Below are 27,315 nucleotides of genomic sequence, written 5' to 3'. Positions count from 1 at the left end.
CTAGCGACCATCTGACATCCTCATTTGAATCTTAATTTGAGAAGTACCTCCGCAGACCAACTTTACACACATTCGACATGATTTCTACAGTAAATGAAATGAAATGTGATGTGAAAGTATGCAACAAAATCGGCGGCAGCTCGACTCGGAAGAAAGAGCGCCACTCAAAGGCAGAGAGCGCCACGTGAACTGTGATCGCGACAGCTTCTGGGATGGGTCCTCTCCCGCTCCGGTATAGTTCCGCATACTAAGGACACACTGTGGTTCCACTTAGGCAATACCAACTGCCGTATATGGTTGGAATGCCTCTCACTGTTGCCTGTGTGCCAGCGAAAACCATCAAACATTTCGGAGAAACATTTCCTTTTTGCCAAAACTTTGGGGTAGTGGAGCAGCAGGAACGAGGGCCTGAGCAGGAGCAGGAGCAGGAATCAGAGCCAGAGCCAGAGCCAGAGCCAGACAGCCAACAAAGTGTCTGTCGATGAAGCGACACTGTACCCGGAGAGCGGCAGCAGCAACCACGAGACCCTGCCAGACATTGGTAGAAAGGGAAATCAACTGCGACTTACGGCACTGCGCTGGAGTTTTCCTGTTTCCCTGTTTCCCCGTTTTCACACAACAAAATGGAAGATTCCGGAAAATGGAAATTACAAAAATGGAAGAGCGGACTGTCCGGCACGGCTCGACTCGGTTCAATGACCAGGCAATGGCCTGTTATCGGGGATCCCAGGATACCAACTGGCCCCTGCCCACACAGGCGCATGCCGCAGAGCCCTGGCTAAGAGAGCTGTCCAGGGCCCGTCCGGCTCACAATCAGCTCAAACACGGAATGAGTTGGGGCAAAGAAAAGCTACAATAAATGCAAATAATACACAGAACGAGTTGCAAGGTCGACGAACGTTGAATGCGGTTGCAGTGGCCCACCCAGCCAATCTCGCCCAAGCATCAGGCGAGCTAATACCCAACGCACAGATCCAAACACGCCTCTCGCTGTTAAACTAACTCATAAATGTATGGGTAAGTTTTCCCAGCCACGCTCCCTGAAGCCCTCTGCTCTCCTGCCCACTCTCTCTCTCTCTCTCTCTCTCTCTCTATTTCGCTGCACGTCAGCGACATCAGTCAATCAATCAATCAATCAATCCCACCGGAAGGCAGGGCAAACTTTCACATCAAACTAATTGGCGTAACCCTGGCATTGGCTCTTGGATGGGCCACCGCTAGCTACGATACCTGTGGGGTAATCTGCCAGCCCCTTCAACGACATGTGTTCGAGGGCAATCCAGACATTTGAAGGAAACAGAGGAGACATGTGTGCCTTGACAGAGTCACGACTTGTGGATGCTCTCTGCCAAGTAGTGCAGAATTTACCCGTGAGCTGTGAGCAAACTGTGTATGTAGAGTTCTACAATTTCTATTCATTTCGCGTAATCTGCAAGCTTTTTACTCTTCTAGCATTCAATAATCGATCTACAGCAGATCTCATTTAACATTTGCATTAAACCTTCTTCACTTACATACATATATCTATCTTTCTCCTCGAGAGCCAATCGGTTATTCCGCTATACCCCTCGCTCTCTGGGTTAGGGTGCTCTCTTCGGTTACTTCGCGGTCATTGCAATAGCAGCAACAGCAGCAAGAACAACAACAACGACAACAAGGGCACTCCACTCAAAGCTCGCTCAGCGCAGGCGTCGGCACTAGACGAAAGCGGAAAGGAAGATGGAGAGAGAGAGGCTTAGAGGGAGAGGCAAGTAAGACCTGGGGCTCAGTTAGAGCGAGAGCGTATCACACTCTCTGGCTAAGCTTCTGCATGTTCCTGCACTCCCCACTCCTCCCCGCCACCTACCATCAATAGGCATAGGCTAATGGCCTCTCGAGTCGCTCGCTGATGCTATAATCGTTGGGATTTCTGCATTCCACAGGGCTGAGGTGAGGTGAGGCTCTCCGGTTCTCCGACTCTCTCTGGCTCTTCTCTGCCCCCTCCCCGCCCACACTCTCACCCAGTTTCTCTTTGGCCACGGCTCTGCCGTAGCTCTGCTGGCATTGACACTGACTCTGCGCCACTTCTGGCATTGGCCATGGCATTCCCGGTGCTTCCTGCACCACCAGCACCTACAGAGGTCTCAGCCCATCACCCATCGCCCTGCCCCCCACAAATGCTGCAACTTGACTGAACTGGTCTCTCGCATTCATCAACGTTTGTTGGAGAGGGGGACTGTGTGGGGAGTATAAGTACAGTGGGGACTGGGAAGGTTAACCTTTTCCAATATTATATTTAAGGGAATCTTTCTGCACTTAGTTTACTCTCAGCTTTATTCAAGAATCCCTCGCGTAGTCAGTCTTCACTGTGTCAAGGGAATATCTCAGACGATTTGCTGCTGATTTGCTTCATGCATTGACAACTCCCCCGATTTGATGTTCGCCTAGGACCCATTGCATCTACTGTTTGCCTGCTCCCCCCTCAAGAGGTTGCTGCTTCTCATGATGGCTGAACTGGACTTTTAATTGGCCTAGTCCATTGAGTGCTCCATTTGCCCCAAGTCCTTGTCCAGCTGCATCGCGTGTGTGTGGGGCAGGGTGAGAGTCCATCGGCTGGACTGGGCTCTGCTGTTGCTGCAAAGGTTTACACTGACACTCTGACAGTGGACGTGCCGGCACACGCACCTTAATGGACCGATGCAATTCGCACTCAGCTGGGAAACCATGGGAGCCGCAAGAAGAACAAGTTCCAATTGCCAATGGGCCCCAGATGAAGTTCCCAGAACTTGAGCTGGGAATTTCGAGAACATACTTTATGGGAATGTATCAAGAGGAAGGAAACAGAAGGTGCTTCTCAGGGATCCCTTCTACAGTTTAATTATTTGCTTTAAGTACCTAAAGTACTCTTACATATGACAAAAGCGAATCTATCGCAATCGATCCTCCAGTAATCAATTAATTAATTTTAGCGAGATTTTCTATCCCAGTCCCAGTCCCAGTGGATCCCATTTAAACTCTGTTCTTCTGTCATCGATCTACTTACCCAAACTCCTTGCTTCATATGGCAGTGGTGCTCAACGATGAGTAAACCTAGAAAAAAGGAGTTAAATTTGATTAAACATATAAAAGAGGGTGACAAAAAAACACCACAATTAAAATGAGAATCAACGAAAAGCGAAAACTTTTTGTCACATAAATACACGTGCAAGTATTAGTGGTATATGCTACATAAATATTGTATGGAAGCAGACAAAAACACACCCAAAGGGAGAGATAGACACACATGGAACAATAGCAGACTAACCTATTGTAAAGTGGGGGAAATAAAAAGCTTAACAGCAAACAGCGGTACTTATGTGTGCATGCATCATACATCCAATATTACATACTTTCATCTACATATGTATGTACATCCATATGTACATCGCTACATCTGTGTGAACAGGCGACATTTTCCAAAATGGCGTCCCACCATGACTAACAGCCCTGCCAACATGCAACTGCCACTGCCACTGCTGGCTCCTGCTCACCCACACCACACTAGGCCATTCCATGCCACCAAAAAGACTCCGCCAGCCACTCTCCACCCCACAGCCACCACCCACAACATGCACACACACACACACACAAATATGCAACCAGAAGTGGGAGAATGGAGCAGAGCAGCTTTTGTCCGCCTGCATAGCCAACTCCCTCAGAGCAGAGCATTCGAAGTCGCAGTTGGAGTCGGAGTTGGAGCCGGAGAGCAGGTCAATGATACCAAAAGTTAAACCACCCAAAACCCAAAGCCCAAAAAAACCCGCTCACCCCCTCAACATCTCCCTCCCACCCAATGTCTGCGTCGCACTTGAGCAATTTTCACAACAACAAAAAAAAGGAACAACAAAAAGGAAAGAATAAAACAGAAACCGAAACACAGAGGAGAGAAAAACAGCAGCGGCAGCAACATAGAGCCGCACCCTTGGGCCGTCACACCAGAAGGGGGGAGACGACACCCACTGCTGCATGCAACATAACTGCCAACGTCAGTGTCAAGTTTACGCTAGCTCCCCTCTTCCCTGCCACTCCCCTCCCACCAACCATCCTCCAACACTCCATTTCGAACTCCATTTTCAATGGCAGCCATAGGAGTCGAGTCCCAGGGCCACAAAAGCACTTTTATCTTTTGTGCAATGAAAAGCAGGCGGGGCAGGGGCAGGGTCGGCGTGGGTGGGTGCTAAAGGGGAGTTGCACAAAGGTGGGGTGGAAAAGCGAATGCGGCACCTAGCGGGGCGAGGACAGAGAACCGCCCCAACTCATGCATCATTTATTCAGCCCGCACTCCCTGCCACTCGTTCGCTCTTTATCTGCATCTGTTTTTGCACAGCTTTTCCTGTTTCTTTTTTGTGTGTGTGTGTGTGTGTTTGTGCAACGCCAGCAACGGCAGCGACGCAGCAGCAGCAGCAGCAGCAAACAGCAACAACAACCACGCCACAACTTGAACAACGCGGTGAAGGTCATTGCTACCAAAATTGTGTCTCCCTTTTGTCCTACTCTACTCTCGACTCGACTCGATTCGACGCGATTCGACTCGACGCGACTCTGCCTCGACTCGCTTCGACTCCATTCGACACAGACACATTTCCCTGCCTCTCTGCCTATCTGTGTGTGTGTGTGTGTGTGAGTGTTGTTCATGCTTCTGCATGTGGCATGGCATCCATCCTAGTGGTATACTCCACATCCAACATAACTCCGACCATGAATAGTCGCTGGAGAGGGAGCTTGAGCTTCAGATGGAGCTGGAGCTGGGGCCATGGAGACCTTTACCTCTCGACTGCACTCTCCTCGTTGGGGAGTTTTTCTTTCTCTTGGTTTTTCTTCTTCTTTTTTGTTGTTTTTGTTTTTGGTTTTGCATTTCGTTTGGTTTGCCTTTCGCCGTTTTCGCCTAGCCAGCCCTGTCTTTTCATCAAAATTTGTATGAGGCAAAGAGCCTGGGTTGCAGCGTGGCCAGATGGTGGAAATTACACAGGAATTAAAGGAAAATGAACTTAATCCTTTGCTATTTGCAGTTCCTTTTATAATATAAGTATTCTGCGAGCCATTCTGATGTATTCTCATCACTTATGAAGGAAGTTCTGCCAATTGATCGAATAAAATTGATTTTAGATGACAACTCCTTGGATTCTGCAATTAAGGAGCAAATTTCGAGAGGTGGCAGAGAGAACATTCTTATACACAGAACGAGTCGCACTGATAGCTCCTACTTTCATCAAGAGATCGAACATCTCCCCATGTTATGTTATGTTATATCTTTTTATTCTATGCTGCTTTCTACCTTGACCTTCTAGAATCTAGATCTATATATAACAGATCCTTTGCATTTCATTGTGGCATCTGGCAACGCTCTGCCACACTTGAATAGCGATTACAAAACTGCTACCTCGCCATCCCCCCATGCAGCTCCAGCACTCTCTCCCAACAAACCAACATTTCCCCTCCTGTCCTTCACACCTCCGCACAGCACTGAACCTCACCCCGTCCCTCATTCCATCCACACACTCCAAACAGAGAATTTGCAAACTTGTTCGTTCGCTTTGCTGCACTCTGCACACCCCCAGCCGCCCCGCCGCCCCGCCCGTTGCTCGACGTCTCGCTCTGGCCCGGCCTGGCCTGGCCACAAACTGTGTCTGTGTCACTCAACCCACTAAACTAGCGCACAATGGGAAATGCGATGACGACGACAACGACAACGACGACGACGCTAGGCAACGGCTCACACTCGATTCTCTGCCTCTCTCTCTTCACATTCTTCCCCCGACAGAACGCAGCGCAGACATTGCACTGCTTGTACTGCTTCATCTTACTCCATTCCCCGCTCCTTCCCCTACCGATTCACTGCTTATTCTTCGTCTCTCTTTTGCTGTTTCGCTGCTCGATTCACGTGCTGCTTGCTTGTCGTCGTCGCACGCTTTTCGTGTGCGCTGTCGTTTCGCTCGTTCGTTTCGTTTGCTGCTTGCTGCTTGCTGCATGCAACATTTTCCGCACGACGTTGCTCCTCCTCTCTTCCCTCTGGCTCGGCAGCCAGCACTCAGCGGAAGTTCTGTGTGTGTTTGTGTTCTGTTGTGTGTTTGGGTTCAATGTCTGGTGGTTGACCTACCCACACTCCACTCCAAGCGCTTTTCGCAAAAGCAGTGGAGGAAAGGGCGCAGGACTGCTCTGCGCTGCTTATTTGCACAGCAACTCCTGCCGCTGCTTGCACTGCTTGGGGTATTAGAAAGTGCCCCGCCCAAAAGCAACCCACGGAGGCGTGGGCACCCACCACAGACATCTCTCTCTCTCTCTCTCTGTGTGACAAGTGAAAACTAGAATTTTCCACTTCTCACTAAAGTAAAAGTGTCTTATCAGGCGCATCCCCCTCCAGAGCCACCCTGGAGTGTGGGTGACAAGCTCCTGTGGCGTCGCCAGGACTAGACAATAAGCTCCTTCTTTATAGAGAGCTGCATTCCCACCCAGAAAAATTACATTCCCCGAAACGATTATCTTGCATCAATCGTCCAAGACTTGACCAAGGGCATGGCCACAAGAGTAGAGAGAGAGGAAAACTCTGACTGAGACTCTGACAAGAAAATGGAAAACCACTTATTCCACTGCTTCTGCCAGCAAGCCAACTGGTTTTCCACTTGCAGTTTTCCCCACGGCTGAGAAACTCGAGAACATTCAAGGCTAAGCCTGGTTGGGTCATTGCCACTGCCATTGCCATTGCATTTTCCCCCGGTGGAAAAACTAGTTGCAATGCCTACGACTATGCCTATGCCTATGTCCCAACTCCAACTCCAACTCCAACAGCCGCATTGTGCAATGTTTGCTTAGATGGATTACCGAAGAGCTGAAACTTGCTGGACGGGTTTCGTTCCAGGGAAAGTTCTGGCTGCCTCTTTGAGGGAGCGAGAGCGAGTGGTAGAGTAGTGCTAGAGAAATGGAGAAAGTTGCAATTGGCAAAAGAGAGACAAGACTTCCCCTTGCTGCTGCCACTTCAGGTGGGAACTAGGTGAGGTGAGTCACAGTTGCAACCCTTCCTGGAACCTGGACTCCTGGCTGGCCCCCCTTTGGCCCTGTCCACGAAATGACAAATTATCCTGCAGAACCCGCTGGGCGGACATGTCAGGGACACAGACACACACAGAGTCTCCCTTCTGTAATCAAACGGGGGGAACTGGGAACAGGTGCGCTGTGTCCAGCACTTTGAGACATGCTTCCCCTCAGGGGTATGCCCCTGCCATGCAATCTGTGTGCAAACGTTAAATGTTGGTGTGATGCCACCCCAAAACAGTCCTGTATTTCCATGCGATCGGTTGGTCTCAGAAATCAAAGCTTAGTATCATATTTTGCCATATTAAAAGTAAGAATTTCAAAGCCCGAAACTTGCAATGATTGGATAAACCTCAATGAACCTTTTTGAGGCCACACATTACCCCAGCCCAAAATGACTAAACATCGCAACCATTCGGGGTAATGCCCTCACCGTATTACCGTATTATTTGCGTACACATTTCGAATGTTGTCGTATGCTTAGCTTGGGTCCTTTATGTGTCTGCTGTGTGTCCTCCCTCAACAAAGGACCCGTATCCAGGGGCGTGTGGCCAGGGCTATCCCCCTGTCAAAGCCCAACCCTTTTTCGAGCCACAACATTCTCCTTGGTTTATTGACCTCCATGTTGCACTGCATTGCGTCATCGGCTCATCTGTCCGCGGGGCACGTTCCGCTCTTATCACGCAACGGGCATCAAAAGTGTCAGCCCAGAGAGTCTACTCCGCCTGCTCCTCCTCCAGCTCTCATCCTCTCTCTCTTGGCCAAGTGCAATTGCTGTTGGCTGCAGCAGCAACATTACAAATTAGCGAAAGTTTTGGGCTGGAGAGGGGAGGACAACTGTCTGGGCCCTGACATCGTCGGTTGTTTGTTTGCTTTTTATTTTGGGGGAATGAGTGAAGCAAGTGGGTTGGCAAATGGTTGTGCTGCTGGTTTTCCAGGGGGTTGCAAGTTGCAACACACACTCGTTGCGTGGCGGCATAATGGCCTGTAATCTATATCATTTTGCACAGTTTGCTGGCGTCGCCGCCAGTGCTTGATGTTTTGGCCAAATAAGTGGCCATAAAACGCAGCCATAGACGATGCCAAGCCACAGATGGGGCAAGGGGCAAGGGCCGTTTGGGAACTAGGGTGGAAACAAGACAAAGGGTTAGCTTGCAGATTAAGAAAAGGGAAGAGGGAAAAGGAAACCCCATGAAAACCGATCACAATATGAAATATCTTCTCTGTGGCAAAGACTGATGGAATAACGCAGCCAAGTTTACTTCATCTCTTGGCCGGGTGCCAGTGAACCCCACTCTCTCAATGCCATCTATCTCTCTCCATAGCTTACTCTCTGGATGGTGGGCTGGCTTCGGCTCTGGTTCGTGGCTGCATACGATTTTCCGACTCTGGTCTCATCAGTTCGGTGCGGTTCGTGCTATTGGCTGTTACGCTTTCTGCCGCAGAGCAAAGAGAAGTGGATTTCCCTCTCTACGTGGAACGATGGAAACGCAACGGAATATTACGGACTTACCGTTCGAGGTGCTTGACCTGATATTCAAGAAACTGCCCAAAGAGAAGGACAAACTGAACTTGGGACAAACACATGAGGTTTTGGGCAACGCATTTGCCTACCACGTGCGCGACAGATACAGAATATTTCAGATGAATGCCAGTTTTACAGAAGACACCAATAGGTTCATCTTGCGAACCTGTGGCTCGACTATTGTAGAGTTTCGGGTCTGTCCGTCTGTTTGGGATAAATTGGATGAGTTCGTTAAGTTGGTTTCCGAGCACGAAAACCTTAAATTGGAAATTTTGTCAGCCCATGTCTGGGCAAGGACTGAGAATAGCATCAGATCGATATTACATAATGCTAAGAGTTCACTTAAATTTTGTAAATTGCGCATAGAGTGCTCGGATAAGATTGTCGATGCCTTGGAAGAGCTTCAAGAACTGAGAACGTTAATATATTGTAAGGAAACACCCTTTCTCAGTGATGATGGTGAGTTCTCAGATACGCTTCTAATGACTTATCGTTATCTGTTCCTTATATTTTTCAGTATATCAGATACAGAAGCTGGTAAATTTGGAACACTTGACAATCCAGTCTTCATGCTTATATTTTCCATACCCAATTGATCTTCTCGAGATATGTGCACCGCTAAAGAATCTTCGCTCTCTGAGAGTGTACAGCATGATGGTAATTCCCAACGTGGAGGCTGCCCTGCTGCCATGGCCCTCGCTGGAAACGCTCATAATGGAGAGATGCCCAATTGCCACCTGCTTGCCGCCCTGTCCCAAAATCAAATCTCTAAAGATACAAAGTGATTGCAAGTGTAGCATTCCCAACTCGGTGTACGCCTTTTTACTCGATCATGCGAGCACCTTGGAGCGAGTGAAGCTGGAATGCGATCCCGATCCATTCGATGGCGATGGCCTTCTCGAAGTACTGCGATGTTGCAAGAAACTTCGCATATTTCGATCTCCAATGCGTCACACCAAGATCTATTTAGGGTTTGTGGATTCCATGTTGAATATTCTGAAGGAGAACGGCTTCACGCGGGACGATCCCTTTCGACTGGTAATACGCGATCGAGCAAAGTACAAGTGGATGAAGCGATTGGTAAGCAGAACCGGGTTTACGAGTATCAGAACCGAGTTAAATTTGAAATCATATTTACAGATGCCTAGGACTTTGCATCCGGAAGTAATAGATCTTGATTACGCTTACGACGAGGAGTAGGTGCAACACGAAGCTCTCTGTCCAACTCTAGTGAAAATGTATGCCATGTTCCACACTTCAACGTTCCATTGTTGCAACATTTTGTATGTATCTATGCATGGGTGTTTGTTGTGTCAAAAGCTATCTGTTGCGCTTGGACCAGTGCCCGAGAGCCGCCGCAGTGTTCGCTCTTCAGGGAAATACAGTAATTCTTCTACCGCACCACACTGTTATTTTAATGTCAGTGACTCAGTTGTTCTGTTGAAAAGCACTGCATGCGAGTGATTAAACAAATATAACACAAATATTTACGCAAACAGAAAGCTGACTGCAAAATATGTGTGTACATTCAGTGCGTGCATCCAATTGCACTATCCCACCGCTGTTCCAGTGAGCCTCACAGAGAGAGATAGAGAGAGAGAGAGAGAGAGAAGGCAAGACAAAAGCTCTCCCCACCACGTCTCGTTTACTGTTTCTCTCTCGCCCGACCTCGTCTCACCATCGGGCCACGTGCATTTGCCTCTGTTTCAGTTCCGTTTTCGCTCTCGGCGGCGACGGCTTTGGGCCTGCGTAAAATGGCGACGGCAGCGGCAGCAGCCCAACGGAGTATTATCGACCTTCCGTATGAGGTTCTTGATCTTATTTACAAGGAACTTAAATACCTACGCGATAGAATCAATTTGGCCAGAGCGGACGCGTATCTGGGCGGGGCTTTCGCATTTCACAGTCGCGACGAATTCAAAAAGGTGTACGCCTTTGACCAGTACATATCGAGGGATTCGTGGCCCATGCTGCTGTCGCTGTGCGGCACCACGGTGCGCGAGTACTCGTGTTGCAACAGTCACAATTGGAGCGACGATCTGACAAAGTTGGTGGAGCAGCACTGCCCCAAGCTCGAAATAGTTAATGTAAATGTGAACGCTCGCAACTGCAGCAGCGTCAGGTCGGTGATTGTAAACGCCAGGACAACAATAAAGGAAATCAAATTGGATGCTGATAATCGCGTCCCAAAGTGGATCCCACCAATGATGCTCCACGAGTATCCGGAAATGCCACTGCTCCGAAAAGCTACCTTTATTCGGTTTTCCAGCGAGGAACGTGAGTGTCCCACAGGCCACAATAAACATAAGATATTCCCTTGACATTCTTTCCTTCAGTCTTTCATATACAGAAATTCAGCACATTAGAGGAGCTGGAACTAGATCCAGGAAAGTTATACTGTCGTCCAATCAAACTATTCGAAATTACCGCCAATCTAAAGAAACTTCGCTCCTTGAAACTTTACCAATACAATATAGTAGAGCCTGAGGATACGGAGGCGAGTGCTACCTCGATGCCATTTCCCTCCCTAGAATCACTGAAAATGAGAAGATGTGAGATCTCAATGGAGATGCCCTACTGCCCAAATATTACCTCCTTAGACATTATCAATTGTCAGTCGAGCATCGAGAATGTGCTCTACAGGTTCATCCTAAAACAGGGCGCAACCTTGGTGAATCTGAGCATCGACTGTCGCCCCTCGATGCTCGATGGCAAGCAATTCCTCGATATTCTCCGCTGCTGCAAGAGACTGCGCTTATTTTGCGTGCAGGCACAAAAGGTCAAGTTCACCAGAGATTTTGTGGCAACCATGGTGGACATTCTGCATGATAATGGCGTCACATCGGATGAGCCACTGCGCTTAAAGATCTACGGCATAACGAAGACCGACTGGGCTGCTAAATGGGTGAGTGCTGGATACTTGCAGAAAGAACAACAACTGACACAGATTTCACTCTTTGCCTCTCTCTCTCTCTCTCTCTCTCGTTTATAGGTTCCTCTAACTGGTAATCCGAATTTACTCTCTGTGGAATTGTGGTGAAAATTATCGTACATAAATAATAAAAAGAGTTTATATTTTTACATTTGTTTTACAAAAGAAAAACCTCAAAATAAAGTGTTTTTTTTGTGCTGCAAATGCTCAGTCTTATCTTTCAGCTGCCCGATGATCCCAATACGCTTGGCCATCCGGCATACCCATACTCGTTCACAAATGCGCAGCACATGAAACGCGCTTCTCTCCAGAGCACCACAGTCAGAGAGTATTTGCAATCTCTCCGTTTCTCTCCCTCTCTCTGCCTAGCACAACTTCGGGCTTGCTTGCATTTGGCACAGAGGAACGCATGGGAACGCAGTGAAACAGTACAGAGCCGCCAGCAGTTCGAGGAAGGTTCTTGATTTGATGTGTACATAAATACATACATATGTAAGTACTCGTATATTCCTTCCATATTCTTTAGATCAGTCGGAACAATTAATACCATAACAAATTCCAAATCAATCATTCAAATTCAAATAAATCGCTTTACCCAAAACATTTCACCATCTACGGTTTTCTTCGCCTCATAAAGATCTCTTCAACTTAAACACTGATGCAATAAACAGCAAAAGCTTTGCCCCAGAGAAAAAGACAGAGTGAGCGGGCAACTTGGAGAGCTTTGGCTGTGACTCTCTTCGGCTCTGGTTCGGGACTGACTGCATGGCATTTTCTGAGTCGCTCAGTTCGGTGCGTGCTCTCGTGCGTTCGTTGCATTTTCTGCCACCACAAAATTGCAAGCAAATTGCACTCTTCTACGGGGGGAACGGAACGATGGAAACACAGCGGAATATCACTGATCTGCCGTTGGAGGTTCTTGACCTGATATTCAACAATATTGATATTCGAATGGATAAAATTCAATTGGCGCAGGCCCATGAGTATCTGGGCGAGGCGTTCGCCTACCACAGTCGCGATACATACAAACGCATGTCCATTTGTTCCTTTAGTCCCCTTAACAGTTATGCGCTTCTTTTGAAGACCTGCGGCTCGACTGTGCGGGAGTTGTCCTATGACGTTGGCAGCGAAGACTTGGGAAAGTTGGTGGGCAAATACTGCCATCACTTGGAGTCAATTGATTTCCGTGTCACTGCAAGCTCCGCCCACCTCATGGAATCCTTGATACTCCTTCTTAAAGGAAGAGATTCGATAAAATCGATTCGGATAAACATGGAAAGAGACGTCCCAGGGACAGTCCTTCAAGGCCTGACTGAATTTCCACAGCTCAGGAAACTGGATTTCAGGCAACACGCTGGCGATGCAGGTGAGTATTCTGGGACACTCTTTTGCTTTACCGAAGCGCCTTGAATTGCCATTTTCAGTCTATGAGATACGGAATTTGATCAACTTGGAAGAACTGAAAATACAGTCAAAATCGTACCATGAACAAGTCAACATTTTCGAGATTTGTGCGCCCCTGAAGAAACTTCGGTGCCTGACGGTATTCAACATTAATATTCTATCCCATGGGGAAGAGGATGCTCCTTTAATGCCGTGTCCCGCGCTGGAGGAACTCACCCTTCAGCAGTGCCTACTCTCAGCCGAGCTTCCCCATTTCCCAAAGCTCACATCCATGACGCTTGCGTCATGTGACTGCAACATCAATAACTTGGTTTGTGCATCAATTTTGAAGAATGCAAATAGCTTAGAGGACCTGGACATCGACTGCCATCCATCGCCCTTCGATGGGGATAGTTTCCTCGAGGTTCTACGCGCCTGTAAAAAGCTCCGAGAATTTTGTGAACCAATACGAAAGGTGCCCATCTACAGGGCGTACGTGTTTAAAATAGTGGAGATTCTACGGGAGAATGGCTGGACACCGGAAAGCCCATTCACATTGTGGGTGTTCGATCGCCCAAAGATGAAGTGGATCAAACGATTGGTGAGGCGTAAACTTATGGCCAATAATTGCAAACAGTTTCCTAATTCCCTGTGGTATTTACTTTCCAGGTTGCCCAGAGTTCATGTCCCGGAATAATTGATCTCAATGTTGTTAAATTCAACTAGAAAATAAATACTTATTGCAAAGATACATTTTTGTTTTGTTTGAAATGATTTCCCAAACATGATCCCCGTATAAATGGTTTATAAGAGGGACATGAAAGTGCAGGAAAATCTTTTCGAAACTGAGAATCTTTTGAGGAATGGGTTCTCTCTCAGTCACGCAAACATTTTCAACGGTTTACTGTTCTAATCCTCTGTCTGGCAATATATTCTGTCGGGGAAATATTTCAACAAGTCGCAGGAGCTGCAGCTGAGGTGACAATTTAGCCCGCGCGACCGCCTAAATATGACTAATGCTTTCCACAGAACACAAATCCCACACGAACTTTGAACTTGAGGTTGAACCTCAATAGCCCCTCCGATAGCCCCACCAACGTCCCAGGAAGACAGGTGCAATGGACACACAGCGGCGCCACCAAAAGTCGCCTGTCCTGGCTTACTCATCGTCGGAGGGTAGTTGGTTCGGGGTGAGATGATTCACCTTTGCGGGCTGCAGGACGACATAATAAAGCAGGATAAGCGGCAGCAAATATTGTATGTTCGGGTGGGGATAAGTGGATGAACTGTGTGTGTGCCTGCCGAATCCCGAATCCCGAATGTCAGTGAGTGTTTGTGTGAGTCATCGACCGCGGGCGGCTCCTCGGCCGTAAATAAAACAAAGTTCTCGGCTTTATCCATCCCTACCTCCATCCCTTTGCTCTCGCACCGTGGCATATTAGTTGTCAATGAACTCTCGAGACGGGAGGCGACTGACTTATAGCATACTTTTGGCTACTTTTTGGGCCCGCCCACCCAAATCAGTTCACTGTACGCACATTGACCCAATAATTGGCTTTGTTCCCGCTGCTCGGCTCCTCGGGATGGAGCACCGCGGGTTGGCTTATAGCCGCTTGGCCTCCTAAGGAACGGGGCCAGCCCGAGTGCCGAAATCGGCAGTTGTCATTGCAGTGCTGCGAGGTCACACCCACTTTGTGGTATGTAAATGTCTTCTCTTTTATGGCAATTTATTGGAAATTAGTCTGGGCGGCGAAACACCACTAATTGGCAGAGATATTTACCAATCAATTTATGACTTTTGAACACAGACAGACACAGACCTTATTTGGGACAAATAATTATAATTAACAATAATATGGCACATACCCAAGAATATATCTGAGTCAAGGAGCCATAATCATACATTCTACGCACTCGTTTGAGGCAGGATCCGACTTACCCCGTTCTCATTCCGTCAATCATCAGAGTCTGCGGTGGGACGCGGCGGAGCTGGGCAAGGTCCTGGCGTTTGACCTTTGGACTGACCAGCAAGGTTGGAAGAGCATCAATGGCAGGGTGGCCATGTCGAATTCCAATGAGTGAGTGAGTATGAGTGACACGTGTGTGCCACATATCCTTGCCCTGGAAAGAAAGACAACAAATTTGGTTAAACAATTGTCAAGGAAATGCAAAACAAAAGAACGAGGGGGCGGGAGGGGGAGCGAGAAGGATTCGGTCGAGGTCCAGACTGACGACGACAGCCCTGAAATGAATGCCTCCATCTCTCTATCTATGTCTGTCTGCCTGCCCCTATCTCTGTCCCTATCTGTCTGGGAATGGATACCCGCTCCTTCCTCCTCCTTCTGCCACCCACTCAATGTCATTTGCAGGAGTTTGGCGGCGGCTGCATCATCATCATCATACAATCAACCCGGCTGCCGGCAGAGGCAGCGCCCCAGCAGGACCTTGGCAATGGGAGGACCCGAGCCAAGGACCCGAGCCAAAGCCCGAGCCGGAGCCAGGGACCGACTGCAGCAGCAGCAGCAGCAGCAGCGGCAGTCGCCTGGCTGCATGCAACGCTTCTTATTCGAGGCGATGCGATGCGGAAATGCGCATGCCTGCGTGTCCTTGCCCTTGGTCCGTTGAGCAGGAGGGCCTGACTGTCGTGCCGTGCCGTGCAGTGGCGTGGCGTGGCCTTCCACCCATCGTCGGTCGTAGTGTTGTAGTGCCCCTGAAAACTCTGTTAACCTTCGTGCAGGACCTGCAGCTGCAGCGAAGGACTCTCTGCCCCCATGGCATGTGGCATGTGCAACGATGTTGCAGCTACGAACCATGCGCCTTGCATTCACCGCTCTCTCTCTCTCTCTGTCTCTATCTACAGAAAGAGAGCACTGGCTACGAGTGGGGTACCGGTAGCCCCCATCTTTGCCATTGAGGGTGATGTCTGGCTGCCCCTGCCACGTGCTGCATGTTTGCAAATTTCATGGCGCTGTCATTGACCATGATATTTGGCCCGAAAGAGTCCCGCTAAACGCAGACCCGCAGACGCATGGCTGCGGCTGTCTAACCTTAGGAATACCAGAGCCAGTGGCAGTGCCATTAACTCAACGAAATAGCCTCGCCCTCGCCTCGGTTAGGAAGTCCTCGGTGGAGGGAGAACTTGGACTTGGTGTACATCAATATATTTTATAGGTTACAGAAATCATAAGATTACATGCAGAAATTAAGCTCGGGATGAAGAAGGGATACATCAAGGAGCAGATGTATTTAGAATGTATTTAGAACAGCTACGAAAATGATTGAGTTGGAGCTGATTGGATTGGCATAGGCTCTGCTCATGGAATAAAATCAAGGTTACGCGTCGCATTTCCATTAAAAACTTCCCCCGCACAAGGGCTGTCCAAAACTCCATTAGATTGCAACCCCCAGACGGGCAAAGATTCAAAGCTCAAGGCGGTCTCCCCTCTTAGTCAGGCGGCGGACAAATAATTGTAAGGGAAATATGTACTCGTATCTCTGCCCGACCTAACCAAACAAAATGTAAGCCAGCGAAGTGTCTAGGCAACCATCGTCCCGTTCTGCCACTTTCTGCACAACTCCTTGGCGAAGTTTCCTTTCATTTCAACGCTCGAGGGGTTGCAAGTCCAGACAGACAGCGCAAAAACAGAGAAACAATCCACCCACTTCGGGCACATTTTGCAATTATTTTTAACTTCTATGCGGCGACAACTCCCGGAATGCCACACAAAAACTTTTGCAACCCCAAAAAGAAGTACGACAAAAGCCCTCGAAAAGGGGCAAGCTGACTGCTGCTGCGACAGAGGAAATCTGCTTCCGACGTTCATATCCACATCCACATCCACGGTCATGTTCATGTTCATGTTCAGGGCACCCGCGCCCACCCCCAACGCTAGTCCATTGTACATTGACTTCTCTGGGCTATGCTTTGCTTTGTTTTCTGCATTCTCTTCTGTCTGCGCTCTCACTGAAGCTCGCTTGCTCGCTCTCTCTCTTTCTCTCTTTCTCGCTCTGTCTGAAATTCCCATACCACGACCTACCTTACCCATACCCACAGTGGGCTGCCGCTGCTGCTGCTTTGGCCCATCCGTTCTTCCATGCACAACTCCCGCCGCTGCAGTCGCAGCCGCAGTCGCAGTCTCAGTTGGCTTTGCGTTGCGTTGCGTCGCTGTTCGTTTTCATATTGAAAGTAGAATTTTTCACTTTTGCAAAATTTCTGCCGGGCTTCGGCCACAGTCTCGTTAACGGCGTCCGTCATGTCGTACGCTGTATTCTCTCTCTCGTACGGTTAACAGTGCTCGGTCGCTCCCGGCTCTACCCCGGCCTCCTCTCGCTTTCCGACTACTCGGCTGCGCACTCGTCTTACCAAGCAACGTGTTTTGTTCTTGCCCAGCCAGCAACCAACTTTCATTTGTTGCAGCCATTTCAATTGCATATCGGTCGGTGCCAGGCATGCCCCAAGCATTCGCTCCGATTTTCTGCTCCCAGTAGCAGCAACACCACCTATCTGTGGCAGTATCCGACGGATGCGTAACGCGATCAAGTGGAGCCTTGCCCTTTGTATGTGTGCTGCAAGTGTTTGCTTGTGGGAGCTTAGTGTACAAATTGTAAAGAAATTCGAATTAAAGTTTAAATTCTAATCAGATTCCAATTAATTCATGAGAAATATGAATTAATCGATGAGAAAGTGATTGAAGTATTGAGAATAAAATGCATAAATCCAATTATTATGTGGAAAAATGTGAAAACCTAAGAACAACAATTGTTGCAAATTTATTAATTTGCTCAAAAATAAAACTAAGAGAACCTGAAATTGTGTGTTGGTCAATGCTTTGAACAAAAATTACAACAAAATCGTTTTAATGTTGAATTAAAAGTGAAAAGTGAAGAATTTAAAACAGAAAAATTCAAAAATAAATATTCTGGGAAAATTAAGAAAAAAACGTTGAAAAATAATCAAATGAGGCCGAAGAGTTAAAAGTAATCTTTTCTGAATAACTCCAACTATAACAGTCCTAGGCAGCTCTCATTAGGATGCTGTCCACTGACCTGACCACCACCTGACCTTTCACTCTCGGAATCGCATCGCCAGCCAAAGCCTCAATTAGTGGGTGGGAAGTGGAACCACCCCAGACCACCATGAAGCACTAGAATAATCCGTTCGATCCGCCAACGGAAGGACACACACACACTCAGATTTTCGGCTCATTAAGCCCTCATTGGCGTCCGTCCCATACCCCAACTGTCTGACTCATTCCAGTTTAAAAACTCCGTCTGGAGTTGCAACCCTCATTAGAATCCGCCTGTCTGCGTTGCTGCAACTCCACGGATTCGTCCCGTCCGTTGTGGGCAGAGCAACTTCACCTATCCCACATACAGTTCCAACAGCGCTTTAACAGTGCACTGTTGGGCCAGCACACACTGTAGACGTTCTGTTGGGCAGCACTGTAGACGCTCTGTTATGGCGAGCGCTCGCTACAGCTAGGCCTTGCCTTGGTATTGGTGAACTTGATAAATACACGCGCCGCCACTTGCTCTCGCTCTGCCTGCTCTTGGGCTCTCTCTTTCTCTCTGTCTCTTTTTGTTTGTGGCGGCTGCTCTCCCTCCCAGTCGTTCTGTTTCTATTTCAAGTTCTTTTTTCGCAATGTTAAGGTCAATACATTGCCAGTGAGTCTGTCTGTGTGTGTTTGCATTTCCACATGGTTGCAGCTTGTGCAGCGGTGAGGTTGCATTTTGTTTGTTGATTAGTTCGCTATTGAATATGTTGCCATGCACACTCACTCTTCCAATCTCTCATTGAATGTCATCTCATGTGCTCATTTTGCATATCGCAAATAACGGTTTATGATTTTGGAGGTCTCTCCTTCTTTCTCTCTATCTCCCCTACTGACGTTTGCGGAAGCTTTGTACCCACAATGCCACCGCATGAGGCATGGAAACATGGGACTCCGGCAGGACTGATGATGCATTTAATGCACCTCGGTGCGGCCAATAAGTGAAACTGAATGAATCAGAATGATCCTTTTTTCAGAATCCCAAAAAACTCCACGAAGCACCAACCTCATCCATCATATACAATTTCCCTATGATCTAGCTCCCAGCTAAAGTGTCCTTTACTAACCAACACTCGAGCAACTTCCACTCCAAATGCTTTACAACACACACACGTAACTTCCGCTCTGGTTTCATTTGCCACTGCTGCCCCCCATTCAGCAACACAGGATCGGGGAGGGGGCCTTAGCTCGCAACGAACCTACCTCAATGCGTGGCAGCTCAGCCCAAACCGAATATCCAGCCCATCCCCATGGAAATTGTTCCTTCTTCCGCACGCACATTACTCATACGCACGGAAGTCGAGGGCTGAAAAACTCAAACTCCGAATGGATTGGATATTAGCAACCCCGAAAAGCCAACCCCTGTGTGGAAGGGAACTCCTCCAATGGAGCGCCCATACCCAACTCACCCACCCCCTCAAAGAGCTGCCCCAGTCCACAAATTGTTGAACCCCACGGAAAAAGTTTGTGTGCGTCGTCTTTTTGGCTTTTCATTCGCATTTATTTTTGTTTATTTATGTTTTGCTTGTTGTATTCTTCCTCTCTTTGGCATCTCTCTCTATGTTCTCTCTCTCTTTCATCCACCTTTGCAGCAATTCTCTCTCTTTCTCTCTGCGCGCTCTCTCTGCTCAGCTTTTCGTACGGTTTTCACTTTCATTGTGCAGCTTTTGCTCTCATCGCGGGAGAACAACAGCAGCACTCACTCTCTCTCTCTCTCTCCTTCTCACTTGCCTTCTGTTTCGCACAGAGTTCTGTTACTGTTTCTGGTTCTGGCCTGTTTCGGAGCTTTTGCTTTTGCCGATTCATTCAAAAGTAGTACGGCAAACGCAACGGTTGGCGAGGCTTTCATCAGCCGCGCGCAAAAAAAATAACGAATTGGCCAACAAACAAATCCCCAAACACCCGAAAGGGACAGAGATATACACACCCAGTGAGAGCAAGTGAGAGAAAGTGAGAGTGAGAGCAAGTGTCGAATCATTTTCGAATATTTATTGAAATGTGCAATAATTATATGGGCGACCTTATATAAGCCCCAAAGGAAAGCAAAGGAAAGAAAAGCCCATTGTCAAGGGCAAATAGTGTGTCGTCTAACATTGAGCCGTGACCGTGTACCCGTGTGCCCCCGTATCCGTGTATCGTTTCGTATCGCATCGCATCGCATCGTATCGCATCGAATCGTGGCCCCCCGTGTGTGTGTCCTTGTCCTTGTCCTTGTGCAGCGCGTCAGAGCCTGGCCCGAACAGCTGCTTGGCTCTGCCTCTGGGCCTTGGCCCTGCTGGTCGTCTGCTGGGCCGTCCTTGTCCATGTCCCCGACGACGCCTTGCTCTTGAACCACACCACACAACGCTGCAGCAACTTGAAGCTCGGCTCCAGCAGAGGACACTCGTCGCAATTCCAGGCACCCAGCTGTTGCTCCACACCTCCCTCCACAGCCGCCACACCCAGCTGTTTGTTCTTTCGTTCGGTCAGTTCAATAGTTCTGTATACATGGGAATTTAGAGGCGAAAAAAAAACGAATCCGAGTCCCGGACCCGTACCCATATACCCGAAACAGCTGTGAAAGAGCCCCCTCTCTCGGGGGCAAGCAAGCCTCTGCCTGCACCAGTGTCGCAATGTGTTTCAACAAGCTATTCCTGATAAACAAATTCCTTAATCACACAAACAGCACAAAGGTCAAATGTCAACAGCAGAGACCAATAGCAAAGGTTTAAAACCATACACACTAAAAATCCAATCAACTAGTAATCAAGCCAAGTGAAAATTACCAATCCTGAGCTACTAAAAGCCACAAAATATACCGTTAATAAAAGCAAAACAAAGCTCCCCCAACCAACCAACACTCAACTAAATAAATATATTTTTCTAGAGGTGTTTAAAACATAAAACTGAAAGAAATACTCGTACAACAAAATGAATTAAATTGAATATTTACTGCTCAGGTTTTACAAAAAGAAAAAACAACAACAAAAGGTTAAAAACGGGATAAAAGGGATCTGCAACATCAATGCGTTGTGCTTCATGTGCAAAATCTTAAGGAATATATCTACTATATTATATATTTTTGGAAAAAATTACTACAATATTTAAGAAACAGCAAAAAATCTTGTGAAACGTGTATAAAATATTATAAATATAATAAGCAGATAAAAAACCAATATAATCCATTAAACCACAACAATAAAAACAAATCGAAAGATCTTAACAATACATCAGATACGCGATCATCAAATAAACATATACATATAAACATACATATATATTCTTATACATTATAATCAACGACTTTCAATCAACCAAACCATCAATCAAGCCAACAATCAAGCGAACATAAATACAACCCTATTTATAAATAAAAGTAAGTTCTATAGAAATTTATACTTTGTAGAAATTTAATCTTTCATTAGAATAAGAGTATTATTTTCTTGAGAGTTTTCCTTTCAGATCTAATTAAATATTTCTATATTTTATCGTTTCTCTTATTTAGATATTCGGAAAAAAAAAAACAAAAAAACATACTCAGACGCTGCTGTGGAGTGGTCGTATAAAACCATCAAGTATTATTAGCATCTAAAAAGAAAAAGCGAACTTAGACTCGGAAATCAGCCTCAGAAAAACTCTCAGAACGAGAGGATCATCCATAAACAAACTCAGTCGGAAAACTCATCGCATCCTCAACGGAAGAAGCCTCAAGCAACAGAGAATTATTTATATATTTAGAGAGAGAAATATATCTAAATAGTAAGGATCACTGTGTGGCAGGTATAAAGGGACAACGCTAAGGATAACGTAAGGACTAAGGACAACAAATCTAGGATACAATAGAATACAGAAAATAAAAACAAAAACAAAAAGGGACAACTTTTTCGCAACTTTGAAGGCTGACAAACAAAACAACACACAACAACAAACAACTTTTTTGATAATCCAACAAAAATAAGCAGAATACAACAACAACAACCACAAAAGCGTAAAGAAGAAGAGACTGATTTTAAAAACTAAAGAAGAAGCAGAAGACGGATAAGGATAAGGGACAAGCAAAGAAGGAGACGAAGAGCATCATTGAGGCAAAAAGTGATTCAGGATCAAATCCACAACAAAAATAAATCAACTTTCCATACAACAAAATAAAATATACGCCATTTATTAATCGATATATTACGATATATAAATATCGAAATTTTTGTGCGACTTTTCCTTTTGACAAATAATCCCCCATGTTGAAGAAACTCAAGTGCATGGAGGCGGCACAGGCAGCAGCAGCAGCCGCCGCTGCAGCATCCGCCTCTGGATCGACTTCGGGCACCCCAAAACTGATCAAAACCGAACCGATCGACTTTGAGATGCTCCACCTGGAGGAGATCGAACGGGAGCCGAGCAGCAGCAGCAGCAACAGCAGTAGCAGCGGCAGCAGCAACAACAGCAGCAACGCTGCCACAATGCCCCAGAGATACACCCACGTCCAGGTGCAGACAGTGCCGCCACGTCAGCCCACGGGTCTGACCACGGCCGGGGGCACACAGAAGGTGATACTCACGCCGCGAGTGGAGTACGTCCAGCAGCGAGCCACCAGCACCACCGTGGGTGCCCTTAAGCACATTTACACCCAGCAGCAGGTGGCATCGAGCGGCGGTGCCAGCGCCGCACGTCAGACACAAACAGAGGCCACCGCCGTGGCCCTGTCGGGGTCACCGCAGATCATCATCACACGAGCAGTGCCCAGTCAGCATCTGTCGCGTCGCCACTCGGCCAGTCCCTCCTCCCTGCACCACTTCCAACAACAGCAGCAGCAACCACAGCAACAACAGCAGCGTCAGCAGCAGCAGTCGCCTCCGCCGCTGCACCACCAACAGAATCAGCAGCACGTGCGGGTCATTCGGGATGGTCGGCTGTACGATGAAACCACTGTGGTGGTAGGTGGTGGTGCACGTCGTCTGTCCGTCTCGCCGCCGCCCCTCCACCATCACTCGCGCTCGGCGCCAGTCTCCCCAGTCATCAACAGACGCGCTGGGGCAGTAGTATCCTCGGGTGGCTACATGGATCAGCAGCAGCAATATCAGCAGCGACAGACGCCACCGTTGGCGCCGCCACCACCGCCTCCACCGCCACCCCCTCCGCCTCCACCTCCCCAACAGCAACAACAGCAGCAGCAGCAGACGCAGTACATCTCCAGTGGGGCATCACCCACACCCACAGCGGCTGCACGCAAATTCTTGGTCAGCACCAGCACGCGACACGTGAACGTGATTGCCTCGAATCACTTCCAGCAACAGCAGCAGCAGCAACATGTGGTGGCAAGCGTTAGTTCCAGCAGCAGCAGCAGCTCCTCGGCCATCTCCTCCTCGGCGGCAGCCAGCTCTTCTTCCGCCACTTCGCACATATTTCGTACGCCCGTCGTCTCCAGCAGCAGCAGCAGTATCAATCAGCAGCACCACCAACAACAGCAGCATCACCACCAACAGCAGCAGCAACAGCAGCAGCAACACCACCAACAACATCAGCAACAATCGAATATGGGAAACTCTGCCATGCGTCCACCACCGCCTCCGCCACCGCCGAAGGTCAAGCATGCCCCCGGCTCTACCAGCAGCAGCAGCAGCAGCAATTGCAACAACAGCAATGGCGAGGAGCCGTCTAGCTCGATTCCTGATCTAGGTAAGTCTTTCCCTACCCAATACCTCCCCTTCAGCCCCCCACAAACTGTTGCTCAGGCAACCTGTTAACCCTGAAGGCACTTGTCGATCGTGCCATATGCACATACGTTGTCCAAGTCGGTTGACAGGTTCTACAATGAAGGCAAAACACTAGCCAACCAATCTCGGGATTTTATTTCAAAATTGGGATATTTTGGTAGGCAATCTTTGGTAGAAGAATCCCCTAAATCTTCCATAAATCTAGGCTGGAGCAATGCGCTTTTAAGTGCAAAATCTATATCCATCTGTAGTCAGAATTGATTGCAAATTGATAATGTAGAATATTCGCTATCGTGTTGCACAGTGTATGGAACCTGTGGTGTATTGTTTAGCCATTTGTGGGCCAGACACTCGGTGTGGCATGTAGGAAATCGAAATGCATTCGCGGTGATATATGGGTGAGTCATTTCTTTATAGAGCTGTTTATACAGTTAGACATTTAATGTGTCTATGAGTGAGTGGGGGGATGCATAACGGTTCGCTCTACACCGAAAGGTCGCATCTAAAATATGAGTAATTTTTGTACTTTACTTTCTATTCTATAACATCGGAGCAATAAAAGAAACTAGAATACTTTTCAAGCACGTTTCAGCATGCGAAGTGCAATTACGGATTGGGTCAATGGGTCTACGCTTGCAGATATGTTGTGTGCATTCTATAAGAATGTATCGTATCTGTTTAAAGTTTAAACGGATATGAAAGTCGTTCACGTAAGACATTCGAAATGGTTTCAATTCCTCATTGAATTACCTCATAATTTGCTTTAGCTTTTTGGGAGTTTTTTATATGGTATTTATTATACTATATTTGTAGTACTCGTGTTTCCAGCTGGCATCAGCTACTGCTGCACCTAAAAAGCCGAATTATTTGTATTTAAATTTAATTATCTCCCTCACTCCACAATCCACGCGGCACACTTTTTTGGCTTTGTCAAGGTTGCAATGATGTTATAAAAACAGACCTACGTACATATGTGTCTGTATTTTTGTATACCTCCCCAAAGATTTCGTATATGTTTGTGTTAATTTCTGTATACGATAATTCCTCCTCTCTCACCTTGAACTTCAACTGGAATAAACTTTGCCGCTCTGTCTGCTCTGTCTGGTGCTGTCTCTCTCTCTCTCTCCCCCTCTCTCTGTGACGTGATGCCACCCGAAAGTCGGTTGTTATTGTATCCAAATTGGAACTACTACTTCTATAGGCTATATATGGAATAAAGAAATGGCGCATAAATTAAATATATACGATACTCGTATATTGTTTGTCCCAACAAATCATTGTTTATTTTTTTGATTTTTTGTTGAACAACTTTCTCAGATTCTCAGATGCACATTTGCATTGGTGATTTGGTTTTTGTTTTTGGGGAGAGCTTCCGTTTTGTCTGCCACACAAGTTATGGGGAATGTTCACACCCTGCCGGGGTGTTATTTATTTAAATTTAGAAATTGATCGCAAATCACTTTTTGAACGTTTTACACATTTTATTTGGAGTTCATGGGAATAGAGGATCGTCTGTGCGTTCCAAATTTCTTAATTGTTTATTCAATTAAAGAAATGTATACTTTATGAGATTATTAAGACGAAAATAAATATTTTATGTGCAATTAATTTATATTTATCCACCCCAATCATTCTAATATAAATTATACACATTTAAAAATATTTTGTGTGCGTATTTCCACTTCCTCAATTTTGTTGGAGATTCTTTGGAGAAACCTTTTCTGCGTTTTAGGCTATTTTTAAAGTTCTATTCTTTTTCTGTTCTGATAATTTACATAATTTATTCCACTTTCAATTTTGTTTTGCCAACCTCCTCCCAAAGCCTTAATTAATCAAACTTTTGTTGGTTTTAGTGGCTAGCATTTTAGTTTTGGATTAAATCATATGTTTCCAGCTAAAGCATGAAGAGGGAACCTGTTCCACGAATCCCCCCAATCTGCTGTTGAAAGTGACAGTTGACGATGATTTTTGGTTTTTGGAGAACTTCGAATGATTTCATTTTCGGGGGTTTATTTCATTTTATTTGTTGTCTGTTTTGTTTTGTTCTGCCTGCGTCTCAAGATTTGCTCAGTTATAAAATATACATACATACATATATAAATCACGGATACATATATTTTATGTATGGAGCGAATGCTCGTTCTGTCCTCCTTTTGTTGCTGTTGCTTGGCCAATAAATAAACGAGTCTGCGAGTAGTCAAGCAAATAAAAGTCAAGGCCATCCCCAGCCATCCAGGCCGCCCTGATAGATACTCGTACTCGTAGATTTATTTTCCTTATTCCCCCCACCCAATCAGCAGCCACTGTGAAAGTGGAGGAGGGTCGTCGAGGGGCAAAGAAAGATTCCCAATCAGCTACCTGTTTTCTGTTGTTGTTGTTTTTTTTCGGGTCCCAAACGTTTTCAATGTCAATGCCAGAACCCAAATTGGGGCTGTGGCACAATGATGAGGAGACCTTAATAATCTCACGCATCTCACACATACATGCATAATCATGTCAGCGTATGGATGTCACACGTATTCGCGTTCGTGTATGTATTCCCCGAATGAAAAGTATTTTTTTTTCTCTGTTATCATTTTGAGCGAGTGACACACACAGTGAAGACAGACAGAGAGGGAGCTCAACACGCGGATACCAACAGACATCTATTGAAATTGGAACTTGGTGTCAATCAAGGAAGAAGCAACGCAGTTTGCTCTACCATTGGCAAATGGGAGGGAAGTCTCCTCTTGTTTGCGGGTCATCTATTTTTAGCTACAGAAAAACATACGCTTAGAAAACGATTGAATTTTGTACTTAAGATCGAGGAAATCCTGAGCATTGGCTGAGCTTGCGATTGGGCACTCACTTTAGTGTTGAGGAATTGCTGGAATCTCTGCTTTATAGTAAGTTTTTGAATCATCAGTCTGTCAGTACCTGAAAAGTGAAAGCCATCCCCAATCTTTTCCACCTAATTTCAAAATTCCATTGAAAAATCCATCCTTAACTCTGGAGCCCCCTCAATCCATCACCATAATGCGATTAGCCAAACGAAATTGATTGGCAAATGTTCCATAGAATGAAACGGAGTGAAGCGGAACAGAGTGGATGCAATCGGTCGACCGGTCGAGTGACCTATAGGCCGATGTGGGGCAATGCATCTGCATCTGGCTTATTGCGTTCTGGCCAACTTTCAGTAGAATCCATTGGCAGGTGGCAGTGTTTGCGACTCGATTTTTGCGGCTTTCCAGCTGACGACCTTGCCAGTGAAATCTCTTGCATAACATCCATAAAGAGGCTAAGGCTAAGGCTATTGCTGTTGTTCCTACTGCTATACCGGAGCGTACTTACATTATTTATTAGAATTAAAAGCAAAGCAAAGGCGTAATTTGTTAGGGCTTGTATTTGAACAATTTGCCGCAAAATTGATTGTGGCCCATAAACACCGATCAGCGATTGCTGTTGCATGCATTACATTATTTCGGTATGTACGGATGGAGGATTATTGGGGATTCTACTGGGTGCTCGGTGGGCTGGTGCTTCGCCCTTGTGCTTATGCAAAACTAACAATTAATACACGTACATATTTGTTGCTCATTTACCCTCAATCGCAATCGCGGTGTGCAAAGGTTTTATAATCGAATTGTATATTGATTAGGAATTATAATGTACTATATCCGAGCTGGAGCAGGGGTATTGTATCAGGTT

General features: G+C 46.8%; 3 protein-coding genes across 4 annotated transcripts in view; all 3 read left to right on the top strand.

The window, feature by feature from the left end:
* The first annotated feature begins 10,191 nt into the window (after positions 1–10,191).
* LOC117893164 lies at positions 10,192–11,623 on the top strand. The gene is made up of 3 exons (XM_034799640.1): positions 10,192–10,849; positions 10,909–11,477; positions 11,565–11,623. The coding sequence occupies exons 1-3, from the start codon at positions 10,327–10,329 to the stop codon at positions 11,610–11,612; spliced, it is 1,140 nt and encodes a 379-aa protein (XP_034655531.1). The 5' UTR covers positions 10,192–10,326; the 3' UTR covers positions 11,613–11,623.
* Positions 11,624–12,293: 670 nt separating this feature from the next.
* On the top strand, positions 12,294–13,622 carry LOC117893163. The gene is made up of 3 exons (XM_034799639.1): positions 12,294–12,870; positions 12,929–13,488; positions 13,557–13,622. Exons 1-3 carry the CDS (start codon positions 12,381–12,383, stop codon positions 13,611–13,613), a joined length of 1,107 nt encoding a protein of 368 aa, XP_034655530.1. The 5' UTR covers positions 12,294–12,380; the 3' UTR covers positions 13,614–13,622.
* Positions 13,623–21,184: 7,562 nt separating this feature from the next.
* The window catches only part of LOC117893157 (ecdysone-induced protein 75B, isoforms C/D), a 99,433-nt gene continuing 93,302 nt past the window's right edge, over positions 21,185–27,315 (top strand). The window contains exons 1-2 of one of the 2 annotated variants that reach the window (XM_034799619.1): positions 21,185–21,293; positions 21,423–23,590. In XM_034799619.1, coding sequence (XP_034655510.1) covers positions 22,153–23,590 — 1,438 coding nt within the window. In that variant the 5' untranslated portion in view covers positions 21,185–21,293; positions 21,423–22,152. Of the gene's footprint in view, positions 21,294–21,422; positions 23,591–27,315 lie in introns of those variants that run through there. The other variant, XM_034799622.1, reaches the window with a different exon arrangement.

The sequence above is a fragment of the Drosophila subobscura genome, chromosome J, assembly GCF_008121235.1.
Source record: "Drosophila subobscura isolate 14011-0131.10 chromosome J, UCBerk_Dsub_1.0, whole genome shotgun sequence".
Lineage (NCBI taxonomy): Eukaryota > Metazoa > Arthropoda > Insecta > Diptera > Drosophilidae > Drosophila > Drosophila subobscura.
This window is presented reverse-complemented; position numbering and strand designations above follow the sequence as displayed.